The sequence below is a fragment of the Grammomys surdaster genome, unplaced genomic scaffold (assembly GCF_004785775.1).
Source record: "Grammomys surdaster isolate TR1022 unplaced genomic scaffold, NIH_TR_1.0 99, whole genome shotgun sequence".
NCBI lineage: Eukaryota > Metazoa > Chordata > Mammalia > Rodentia > Muridae > Grammomys > Grammomys surdaster.
Window position 1 is genome coordinate 14,623,392 of NW_021604578.1, and position 12,917 is coordinate 14,636,308.

A 12,917-nucleotide genomic window follows, 5' to 3' on the forward strand; every position below is an offset into this window, starting at 1 on the left:
CACTGTTTTTCGTGAAGGAGTCGGCGAGTAATGGCGAGAAGGAATTTTTTTTTTTTAAAGTATGGAACATAAATAAAATTTTATGGTGAAAATGACATTCCTGTAACAATATTTTTCTCTAGAACTGAAGCGAATCAGAATAAAGGAGAGAGTTACATGCCCCCTGCCCCCGCATACGTCGCGAAATTTGTATAAAAGGAACTACAAATCCCAGCATGCCATTACAGTATCTCCCTCCCCCACCCCTACCCGGCAATGTAAGCTTTTGGGAAGCTGCGTATTGTCAGCACGAAGTGGATCATTGTAGTCTTCCCGAGTGGTTAAGGAGAATGTGTAATTCTGAGCGAAGGAATGGCCTTAGTAAAAAGATTCCACTGGGGCCGTAAAGGATTTAATGAAAAGAGGATTTAAGTTCTCAAGAGCAGAAAGAAGTTGGGCGTGCGTTTGAAGCCGGATCTTCCGGGACTTGTACTTTGCACTTTCCTTCCAGACCCGGTGAAACTTCAGCCTGGGTAAACTGAGGTCAGAAGTGCCCGTCAAGATGGAAGTAAATCCCCCCAAACAGGAGCACCTGCTGGCGCTAAAAGGTAAACTGTTGCTAACCTGAGTCTCTTTTCTCTGTTATTTGCCTGTACCCTCACTATTTGAAGGATCCCCGACGTAGGCCTTGTCCCTAAACCCGGCTCTCCTGGCACTTCTTTGCTCCTCCTGGAATGAAATGCGAACATAAGCTCTGAGGTCTCTGCTACCGCAGCCACCACATTTTGTCCACAGAAGCTCACGCCTCGACCCTGCCGCAGATCTCTGTGAACCAGCATAAATTTCAGCTGGCATTTAATGTTTTTTTCAAAAAAATTACTCCTTTATCTGTCCATGTCGCAGAGATGAAGTTACCAGGTTTTAGTTTATCTGTAGATAGTGTAGCACAGTAATGCCAAGGATTTGAAATAAATGGAACTACATATAATACTTCTTAGATTTGTTGAAATATACTGCAAATTAATTCACACTGTAGTATCATGTTTGTGGGAAACTTTTCCAGAATATCTTATCAACTTTAATTTTCTATACGCAGGCAGTTTTGAGTAAGTTTTAATGATTTAATTTGACCATGGAAAAAAAAAAGCTAGGAAGTCAGATTTTCCAGGTATTTGCTTATCAATGGCCTTTTACTTAAAAATATTTTCAGCCTTATTTTGTGTTTGCTACTGCCACAATGCACTTTCTTCCTTTTGGGATGTGCAGTTATTAACAGTTCCTTGCACTGATAGGGAGAAATGTTTACAAGACGTATGAACTGTATTCAGCTGCACTTACCTTCTTCAAGGCATCCCTTTTGATATACTCGATATTCCTTTCCCATTCTCTATGAGCTACATACACATCTTACATGCCAGGAGCTCACCAGTTCCACTGATAACATACAATCATCTTTTGATGCCTGCAGTTAAATACAACCGTCTCTGAATGTGGAACTAAGAAAGTTTGCAACATTGAGCAATACAACCAGACCTGTAGGCTTCCACGTGATCTAGACTAAAATAGATTATATGTATTTGAAAGGAACTTACTGTATATTCATTATCTCGATATTACATCTAGTGTGTGGGCTAGATAGTACTCTTAAGGTCTAGCAACTTTTCCAAGATAACATATCTAGTAAGAGATCAAGACAATAACTCAACAAGGCCTGCCTCACCTAAGATATTCTTTCCTCCTAGCAAATGAAACAGCCTTTTCGTACATCATTGTGATTTCTATATGAAATCATACTTAAACATACTTAAAACAATTACATGAGTTGCTAAGTGTGATTTCACACAACTTAGAAGCTACCAAAAATTCCAGTGGTAGAAAGTTTTATTTGTTATTATTCTTCATTTTTAGAAACACAAGAAGCCTATTGAATTGATCTCAAACTCTCAGTGTAGCTGAAAATGACCTAGTGTTCCTGGTCCCCTTCCCTCCACCTTCCAGATGCTCAGATCACAGATGTACACCACTATACCCAATTTATGAGATGCTGGGATTTGAACCCAGGGCTTTGTGCATGCTAGACAAGCGCTCTACTGACTGAGCTACATCCTCACTTTCATTTGTTTTTCTTGAAATGAAAATACGTTTTACCTAAGAAGAATTCTCAAAATTTCACTTGTCTCTTGAATATATCACTGAATAGGTTCGGACAACAATAAAAGAATTCTCTGTATCCTACCTTACACTGAAAAGCTGTAAAGAGAAAAAATAAACTCATTAATTCCTTATCCTTGATCATAAGTCAAAAGAGGTCAAGTGATCATTATCAATTATTTAAAGAGTATGTCATCACATATTAAATCTATACTGAAACTTAATGAATCTTAGGAAAATTGTGGTTATTTTAAGGGTATAAAAAGATTTATTGAACAGTTACCTCTTAATTCTTCAGAATCAGACTATGGTTCTCTTGTAACATCATGACAGAACTGAGTTATCATTATTGTAGCAGTGTAAGAACGTGGCTTAGTTCTCTCATATTTGAGGAGTAAAAGATTAAGAGAGAGAGAGAGAAACAGAGACAGAGAGACAGAGAGTGTTAGGATATAGAAGAGCCTCTGTTATACTTAGCTTTGGCCTGGTTAGAAACCACAACTTGTAGATCAGATCCTGGCTGGCCCCATTCTTGAGTCCTCATGTGCTGGAACTTCTGGTCACTGCTTTAATTTGGGACATCACGAGAACTTCTGTGTTGTATTCTTCATTTACATCGGTGTCCAGTGAACTAGCATCTTAAGGCTAATTAAAACCACCTTTATATAGAGAAGACTTTGTCATAGCCCCATTTTCTGTTTGAGATTAACATGTAAAGTTAATCCATTTTCATATTTTTAGAGGTTTACTATTGAGAAAGATATATAGTAAAGAAATATTTTACCAGTGAAATATTTATCAATATTTATAGATAGAATTCATAAAAATTTAAAGTATACATATATTAATTTTATCCCAAATATATATATTTTTTAAGCTAGTAATTTTGAGCAGAACAAGGTGGTGCTCGTTTTTAATCCCAGCAGAGGGGAAGCAGAAGCAGGTGAATCCTAGTCTCCACAGTGAGTCAGAACAGCCAGAGTTTCATGGTGAAACCCTGGCTCAAGCAAACTAAAACAAAATAAGAAACCGAAGAATTTCATTTTTCTTAATTTTAAAATCACAGTTTTTTTAAAAACTTTTTTAGAAGACAACTTCTATTTATATGGATGTTTTGCCTACATGTTTGTCTGTACAATGTATTTCTGTATGTGTACCGTGTGCGTGTGTGTGTGTGTGTGTGTGTGTGTCCTTGAAGGCCCGAAGAGACTGTCAGCTAGTGTAATAAATGGTCTTGAACCATCTTGTGGGTTCAGAAAAATGAACCAGAGTCCTCTGGAAGTGTTCTTAACCACTGAGCCATCTCTTCATTCCCCCCTCCCCCCAAATTTGAAATATTACATTATGTGGTAAGAATTACCAAATTTTTGTTTCTCTTATGGTTTTAAGACTGTGAATACCAAACATTTTAATGATAATATTTCAAAATCCTATATATCCATTTAGTCAAACATGTTGACTATCAGCATTTTCAGGTAGGTGTAGTCTTCATTCCAATCTCAGTCAGATACCTTCTTGTTGTGAGAAAAAGTTCTCAAGTGTGTGATTACATCTGCCATAGCACTTAGTTAAAGTACCATCTGGGGAATGGATTTTGGTTTCTCTTTCTCCCTGCCTATCTATATGTAGGCTGTCCCTACCAAATCTTATTTTTTGCAATACTTCTACTTTAGGTCCTGTTTCTTCTGATTTGACAAGAAAGACAATTTTGTAATAATAAATTACATTCTAGCTCTGAAGAGTTCAGCTAAGAAATTTTCTCTTCATTAAGAGTTAATGGATTACTGCAGAATGACTACTGAAGTAATATTACATTATCGACCATATGAAAACGATCCCAAACAGCTGGCAAACATCGCAGAAAATGTCATTCAAGACTTTCCTACTCACCCACGATCAAGATTTATTCCTTGGTTTCCTCACGATGAGTCCAAACTTCCACTCAAGCCTAAAAAATTACCACCAGTAATTTCTGAAGAGGCCGCTGAGAATGTGAAGCAGTACTTAACCATTTCAGAACCTAGTGTTAAATCACAGAGCTATGATTGCACAGTAGATCTTTTGGAGTTTCAACCTAGCTCAAAAATGCAGCACTTAATCCAGTCACACACACTGAAGGAGCAGACTAATTTGGCAAATTTGGATAAAAATTCAGGAAAAGAAAAACAGCACAAGAAGAGATCCTGGAGTGTTTCACTTGCCAGCAAACATTGTCCAAAAAAGATTTTTCCTTTGTCTAGAAAATTGCAAGCTAGTTTAAAGACACTACATTTGCACTCCCTTCATAGAGCAAGATGGACTTTAGAAAACAGTGTTTGCAACAACCAAACTCTGGAAGACATTTGGACAAAACTCAATCACCTTATCAGACACAATGAACTTCCTTCTTGTAATGCTACCATCCAGAGACAGTTAGGCCAAATATGGGTGTTCTGTGATATTAAGTACTGTGAATATGTAGGAAATCTTCTTAAAGAAAGATTATCTCTTATTGGGAAAATTAATTTATTTGTACATAAATACGGTGTTATTTTTAGTATGTAATACATTTTGATTATCAGGAAAAATATTCTGAATGAAATGAATATAGACTGAAATTGTGAAATGAATAAATTTTATTGATCATTATATTTTTAATGACTTTTAAATTTTGATGCTTCTTTATAGTGTGAAGAAATAATTGTGTAATATATGTACAGTTTGTGTCCAGTATATAAATATCACATAATTCGAAGGCTTGTCAATCAAATCAGGAACATTCCAGATTATGTTCATTAGCATTCTTTTAAATGAACTTTGATGAATTATTGTTTGTTCTAAAATTGAAAGTAAGCGTTCTAACCTTTATCCCAATGATTTGAGTTCAAATGAATGATTTTATTTTAATGAATCCTTAAAAATCCTTATTTACCTACATATAACATGCGCTGTGTGTAAAATTAGAAGTCTTATCATGGTATGTCTGATTTTGTATTTTTCATGGTTTATTTTAAGGTTGCCAATCAAGAGTTAAAAGTTTGGAACTCATATCACTTTTTGTGATAGTTTTATTATTTTAAAAGGAATATAACATCTAAAAGTATAAGTTACAATGAGATTATAAACAGTTTTTAAATCTAAGAATTAAAAGGAGCTTTTTTGTTTTCATATGTGGAACATATGAAAAGTTCTGAATTTTCCGGGCAGTGATTGTGTTCTCCTTTAATCCCAGCACGTGAGAAGCAGAGGCAAGTAGATCTTTGTGAGTCATAGGCCAGCCTTGTTTACAGAGTGTGTTCCAGGGCTACACAGAGAAACACTGTCTCAAATAAAACAGAAGGGTGAAGTTAAAGATTTTTTTGCTTCAAATAGCATAGTCATTCTAAAGGAGAAAAAGTTCACTTCCCATTTACCTAGACAATACTTAAGGTGTTATCAACACCTGACAACTTAGAACTCACTGTTATTTCCTAAGAATCTTTTATTTTTAATTACATATATGTATTGTGTGTTTGCATGTGAGTACACATGCCATTGTGCATATATGGAGTTCAGACAACAGCCTGCAGGAGTTGGTTGGTTCTTTCTTCCTACCATGTAGGTCCTGGGACTTGAATTCAGGTCATTGTGTGCTTTTATCTACTAAACTAGCTCTCTAGAAGCCTTTTAAAAATCTGTCATATCAGGCTGGAGAGATGGCTCAGCGGCTAAGAGCACTGACTGCTCTTCCAGAGGTCCTGAGGTCAATTCCCAGCAACCACATGATGGCTCATGACCATCTGTAATGGGATCCAATGCGCTTTTCTGGTGTGTTTGGAGACAGCTATAGTGTACTCACATACATATAATAAATAATTAAAAAAAAAAAAGATGTCAGATCTTTGAACTTAGTACTTCATGTAGAGCCTGGGGCTGGGTGACTCTTGCCATTAGCTGCTGTCATTAACCTCCCTTTCCTTTCAAGATCCCACTGTTTAGCCTCACATAGAACATGCTAGGGAAACAAAGATAAGTGTGGAAAGATAAATCAGTGAAAGCCTTTGGAAAAATGCAGCCAGCACTTACTCTCTAGGAAAGAGGCAGACGATAGAGAGAGAGAAAGCTAAGATGAAGTAATCCAAGTACCAAGCTTTGGTTTGTTCCTTTAAACTTTGACCTGGTCTTAGACAAATCTAACTTCAGTTGCCCAACTTAACAAATAACAGGTATGGATTTTGTGGTTTTTTGGTTTTTGAATTTTTGAACCAGTAACTTACTGTAGCATTAAAGCATAGATATAAGATTACTGCCCAATAACTAGTACTTACTTTTAGTTTCTCTGTAAATGTTTCTTGTGTGTATACACATATAAAAGCCAGAGGCCAGCCTAGGCATCTTGGCCATCAGCTACTTTGGTTTGTTTTTGGTTTGTTTGCTTTGCTTTTATGGAGACAGAGTCTCTCTGACCTGGAGCTTGTCATGTAGGCTGGGTAAGCAGGCCAGCCAGCCCCAAGGATCCAGATGTCACTACCACACCCATCTTTTCTTACATTGCTTCTGAGATCTAACGCAGGTCCTCATGCTAGTGCACAAGGGAACCGTCTCCCAGCCCACTGCCAGAGTTTCTTAAATCTTGCTTTTGAAGGTAGTTTGCTCTTTTGTACATGAAGTCTTCAGTTTTTAAGATCCATTAATTCATTATAGGATATGAGATGGTTTTAAATATGCCTTTGAATACTGGCACATTTTATTTCATTGTCTAGAAAAGTACATTGAAACCTTAGTTTATTTAAAAGCTCAAAGAGAGCCAGGCATGGTGCATAGCTTCAATCCCACCACTGGGGAGGCAGAGTTAGGTGGATCTCTGAGTTCCAATACAGCCTGAGCTGCTAGTGAGACATATCTCAGGCACTAAAGGAATGAACTGGGGGTAGGGACTTGTGGTTATAATAGGACTTGAAAGACTGAGGCAGGAGAGCCAAAGTTCAAGGCTAGTCCGAACTTCATGGCACATTCCAGGTCATCTTGGGCTATGATGTGAGGCCTCGTCCCAAAACTTCAAACATTCTGCTTGCCCCGTGCATGTTTCACAGATGTGCGCTTAGGCAGTACATACAGCTGTGGTACATCACAGATGTGCGCTTAGGCAGTACATACAGCTGTGGTACATGCCTGTAATCGCATACTCAGCCAAGACTGGGAGACAGAGGATATGAGCCCAGCTAGGCTTCATAAAACAATCTCTGGAGTTAAATCTCTAAAAAACAAAAGAAAACGAAAAATGGGCTTTAAATTTTAGCTATTTAAAATTAAGAAGGCTACCTTTTGTGTACCTCTCTCAGGGTAGCTATTTATCTTCATGTTATATTTAATAATTTTAACTTGTTTTTTTCTCTACTTAAAAGTAAGAGTGGAGGCTGGAGAGGTTGTCCAGAGGTTAAGAACACTTACATGTGCTCTTGCATAGGAACCAGATTCTGCTATGGGGGCTCAGAGGACCTCATGACCGCCTCTGACCAGGAACTCAGACGATACACATACACACATCCAAGCAAAACACTCATACCAGAAAAAAAAAAAAATCTTTAAACAAAGAAAGGTAAGACTGAAGGTTGGAGACACCGTGTCTTGAGCTGGTTAACACCGGAATGGAGTCCTGCTTGGATTCCCTGGGATATTTTTAATAAGACATTTCACCCTTGTGACCCCAAGTTTACAATCAGCTGTTTGGGGGATATGTTTAAACAGTATGAAGTCACCCTGGTTCTAGTTTAGGTTCTGCCACTGACATATTTTGCTGTACATAATGTTTAATGTGCAAAGTTACCTTCAATAGGCATTCTCGGCCTTGTATGTGTAACGTAGATAATATTTATAATGTTAGAACTTATCATTCTCAGCCTTGTATGTATAATGGAAATAATATGTATAGTGTTAGTACTTATATTTAATATTAAAACTCAGTTATGTTAGTATGAACTTAATGAATACTGTGCACTTGGCTTGAATATTAACCCTAAACAATTTGAACATTTTGTCTCTCTTAATTGACAGTGATGCGATTGACTAAACCTACCTTGTTCACCAATATTCCTGTAACGTGTGAAGAGAAGGACTTACCTGGTATGTAAAGACAAGTTAAAACTTGAGTTATCCACACTATTTTGGAAGATGTTTACCTTTGCCAGTCTTAATGCTAACCGTTTGTTGAGTAATGTGTTGCCGGTATTTATATGTTGTGAAGGTGGTCATTTGAAAGATTGGGCTCCATTATAATCTACAATTCAAGATGCTATCTTTTGATAACAAGAGACTTTTAGTCTAAGATACATTCATATTTCTATCACAACGTTCTCTGAGTCCTCAAATATGCCTTAGCATTCTATTTAGAATTATTGGTGTTTCTACAGTGTATTTATGTCTTATGACCTTCAAAAATGAAGTATTCAATAAAATCAGTTTTGGTTTTCTTTTGTTTTGTTTGTTGCTTTGGGTTTTTTTGGAACAGGGCCTCACTACACATATCCTAAGATGTCTTGAATTCTTGGTTCACCTGTCTTAACCTGGCAGTGCTGTGATTACAGGCATTCACCATGTAACCAGAGTATTCTGATATGAATTTTGTGTTACTACAGATAAGAGATGACATTTTACATTGTATTGTATATTGAGTTTTAATATTATAACTCAAGAATGAGTGTAAATATTATATCTCAGTTTTTGTTTTTTGACACAGAGACTCATATATCCCAGACTGGCCTGGAACTCATGTAGCTGAAACTGACCCTAAATTGCAAAACCTCCTGCCTCCCACTTCTAAGTCCTAGGATGTCAGGCTTGCATCACTACACCCAGTTGTATCTGTTTTGGAAAACTTAGAAATTAAAATTTTAATACTATTTTTGTTCAGATTAAAAAGAAATCTGACAGCCTTCTCACCCCACTGCCCATGGTGCTAGGGGCCAATCCAGGGCTTTATTGTTTTGGTTTAGAGACAAGAAGACCACTCAGCCCAACCAAATCTGAACTGAGAATATGTAATAAACCAGCTGGTGACTGCCTGGAGAGAAACACTTCTCATGGAGCATCCTCAAACTTATAGTATAGGGAGCGTTTAAAGGCAAAAAACTGCATCATATTTGACAGTTGCAAGGGGAACTAAAGTAAGCAAGCAGTTTAACAGAAGCCAAAACCTGCAGTTAGCTGGAGGAGTCAAACCCTGAGTTTCTAGCACAGGTTTGGGGACTTTCCCATGGGACTTTTCATAGCCGGTATAGAAAAAGGGAAGATCAATTTCAGGTTAAATCAAAGATGGTTCCAGGTAAGGCAAGATTGAAGAAACATTCCCCCATCACATTATGAATACTAGGCAAGAGCTTTCCCACTGAGCTGCCCACTGGTTCCTACTTCTTTACATAAGTAAAATTCGCTTTAAAGGTAGGTGTTAGAGTTTTATTTTTCTCTTCTTACAGGTGATCTCTTTAACCAGTTAATGAAAGATGATCCTTCAACTGTAAATGGTGCAGAGATTATAATGTTGGGAGAAATGTTGACTTTACCCCAAAATTTTGGGTAAGAATGATAGATTTACATAAGATATTCTGCAGTCCCCGAAAACTGTTAATCAAGTTTGTATATAGAGTGGGAAAGTGTGGGTTGTACAATAAGTAGTAAAAACATACAAATTGTTCTTGATTCTATTTTATTTTATTTTATTTTATTTTATTTTATTTTATTTTATTTTATTTTATTTTATTTTATTTTATTTTATTTTATTTTATTAGAAAAGCAGTGTAGAACAGAGTCAGTAATGGTTCTAATATGACTATAGCATGTTAGCTTTGTTCTTTGGGTTGTGGCTAAAGGCATGAGTTTTGTACATGCTAGGTATGTGTTCTACCACAGCACTGTCAACATGCCCCCAGGCCTTGGTCTTCTACTGGCAGTGACTCTGTGTGCCTTTAGTTACACTAATCAACGTGGCTGACATTTTCAGAGCCCATCTCACTGGGCCTCATTCACACCCCTTTCTTTACAGAAGATGTCAGACTTACTAGCTAGTCAGAAACTCTTAAGTGTTTTTATTTCTTTTCTTATCCTTTATTGGCAGTGAATTAAACTAAGAAGATTTGAGACAAAAAAAAAAAGAAAGGAACTTTTCAGGGAACGTTTTGTTTTGTTTTGTTTTGTTTTGTTTTGTTTTGTTTTGTTTTACTAAGCTTACAGGATGTGATCATAATCCAGTGTCTTTCAAACTTGGAAATACATTTATGTAAAACTATTAAAATTATATAGAATAAGGGGCTGCAGAGATGGCTCAACCATTATGAGCACAGGCTGTTCTTCCAGAGGAAGAAATAGTTACAGACAAAATATGCATGCACATAAAAGTTAATGCAATACAGAAAGTTAATACAATATTTTTAAAAAGCTATATCATGTAAAGCCAGTAGTCATTTTATTAGGAAAATAATGGCGAAGTTCTCCAAGATGAATGAACTTGGATCTTATAGATTTAGAGCATAAGTTATTTTTAAAATGACATTTTCTAGTCTATTCAGATATAAATCTTCTGACAGTGAAGCTCTGGTTACAGTGGCCATAGTTTCCAGGATGGCCAGAAACTTGGGTAGCAGTTAACAGCTGTATTATATTGTGTGTAATTACACTCTCACTTTGAAGTGCAGTAGGTGATGAATGAGCAGCCTAAGGAAAATAAAGGATACTGAAGAAATATTTCTTCGACCCTAAAACAAAAAGAGAAAGATCTCCCTGACCCTTCAGTAAACTTTCTTCCACCTGAAGTTCTTCCTTGAGAACTTACTTGGTTTCCTTAAGGACTGAATGAGTTTCTGCTTAAAATGCTGTTTCATTTCATAGGAATATATTTTTGGGAGAGACCTTTTCCAGTTATATCAGTGTTCACAATGACAGCAATCAAGTAGTAAAAGATATATTGGTGAAGGTGAGTGACACTTATATTTGCAAAGCATTTTATTTGGATAACAGAAGTGTTATTTCTGTTGAGCCTTGGCAACCTCATTTAAATGCATAGTTAATACAAGAATTTTTAAATGTCACCAACAAACACTGGTGATTATCTAACAGACCCAATCGTACGGAATTCACATAAACATTCTCCTTCTCAAGGTTTCTGGTAGCTTAGATGAGAAAATGCCTGTTAGGCTAAATAATAGTTGCAGTGTTTGTGTGACTAACATAACAATACTTGAGAGGCTTAAGAAACTTGCCAGAAGTCACTCTCTAGTTGCAGGAAGGTATGGCAGAGGAGAGGAACCTGAGAGGGTCTTAGAATATGGGCAGGACTCAGAGGAAGAATGTAGGACAGAGGGAGACTGTCATGTCAGTGCATGCTGTTAACAGAAAACAAAGTCTCATGTGCCAGGTCTGGTGGGAAAGATGTTTACTACAGTGTATTGAAAGAAAGCCAGGCTAAGATTTTAGCAAAAAATAAAGTAACTTTTTCAAACAGTAGGCTCTGGGCTTTTGCTAGAAGTAGTCAGTCAGCTTATGTTAGAAAGGCCGCTTCATTTTATATGAGCTGTGCTCACCCTGGGGGAGCTGTTGCTTTTCTATGCCTGTTCTTCATCATCTATACACTTAAGAAATACTAGATCTGCCTACTTCAGAATTGTAAGAATTAAGTGACCAATAGGCCACCAGCCAAGACTTGTACATGATAAGTTCCCAATAACTGTGAGCTACTACTATTTCATACTGAACATAACAAAAGAGATAGCATTAATAAATATACCACTTAAGAAGGACCAGGACTAAAAGTTAGGTTAGAATTGACTGCAAACTGGAAAAAAAATTTTAGGTGCAACAGAGTATAGCCTCAGTTGGTGAAATGATTGCTACGCTTTGGTGTGTTACTCCAGCCCATATACCAAGCGACTTGGAAAGCTGCTAGCTTTGTGTGGGGCCTGGAACAGGAGAAGACTCTTCTGTTGGGAAACCCTGCCAATTAAGGTCGAAGTCTATCATGTTAGATAGCTCCCCTGAGCCTGGTACAAGTAGGGCATCCTCTTTTCTACCTTACCTGGGGAGCCCCAACCTCCACACTGTACCTGAAGAATGTCATGTAATCCTTGACAAAATTACAGACTCAACTTCCTGGAACCCATCTCCAAGCAAATGAGGTATCATAGAACCTTAAACCTCAGCCAATGAAACTTCACCTTAAGAAGAACCCCTTCCCACTTTCCAAGGTTTCCAAGGTCCTTGTTCACTCCAAATAAAGTGCACAAGCTGTTTTGTTGAATATCCTTTAAGAGGGCTGTTTTATTGAATGTCATCTAAAAGAGCTGTAACACTAAAATCTTTGGAGTACACCATGCACACACACACACACATACACGCACGCGCACACACACAGGCAGGCACGCATGCACATTACTGGACCAGGATCCTGCTAACCTACCCATTCTGGACTTTCATTCATCCTTATTTGCCCACTGACCACTCCATCCTTCCTGGTTGGGATTCAGCAGTGGCTGGACGCACCAAGGGAAGGAGCAAAAAATAGAACCATTCTCTTCAGCAAGTCCAGGCTGCTGTGCAGGCTTCTCTACCACTTGAACCATATGATCCAGCAGTCCTGATGGTACTTGAGGTGTCAGTGACAGATAGGGATGCTGTTGGGAGCCTTTGGCAGACCCCTATATATGAATTACATAGGAGACTTTCGAGATTTGGGAACAAGGCCATTTTCTGCAAACAACAATTCTCCCTTTGAAAAACAGCTCTTCGCCTGCTATTGGGCCTTAGTGGAAACTGAATGTTTGACAGTGGACCACCAAGTTACC

General features: G+C 37.5%; 2 protein-coding genes across 5 annotated transcripts in view; both read left to right on the forward strand.

Moving 5' to 3' along the window:
• The first annotated feature begins 241 nt into the window (after positions 1 to 241).
• Positions 242 to 4,758, forward strand: LOC114634547 (shieldin complex subunit 3). The gene is made up of 2 exons (XM_028783134.1): positions 242 to 587; positions 3,804 to 4,758. The coding sequence occupies exon 2, from the start codon at positions 3,907 to 3,909 to the stop codon at positions 4,672 to 4,674; it is 768 nt and encodes a 255-aa protein (XP_028638967.1). The 5' UTR covers positions 242 to 587; positions 3,804 to 3,906; the 3' UTR covers positions 4,675 to 4,758.
• Trappc13 (trafficking protein particle complex 13) overlaps positions 269 to 12,917 on the forward strand; it is a 30,329-nt gene continuing 17,680 nt past the window's right edge. For 3 of the 4 annotated variants that reach the window (XM_028783124.1, XM_028783125.1, XM_028783126.1), the window contains exons 1-4: positions 473 to 587; positions 8,143 to 8,211; positions 9,561 to 9,660; positions 10,969 to 11,053. In XM_028783124.1, the coding sequence (XP_028638957.1) occupies positions 542 to 587; positions 8,143 to 8,211; positions 9,561 to 9,660; positions 10,969 to 11,053 (300 nt within the window). In that variant the 5' untranslated portion in view covers positions 473 to 541. Of the gene's footprint in view, positions 588 to 8,142; positions 8,212 to 9,560; positions 9,661 to 10,968; positions 11,054 to 12,917 lie in introns of all 4 variants that reach the window. The other variant, XM_028783121.1, reaches the window with a different exon arrangement.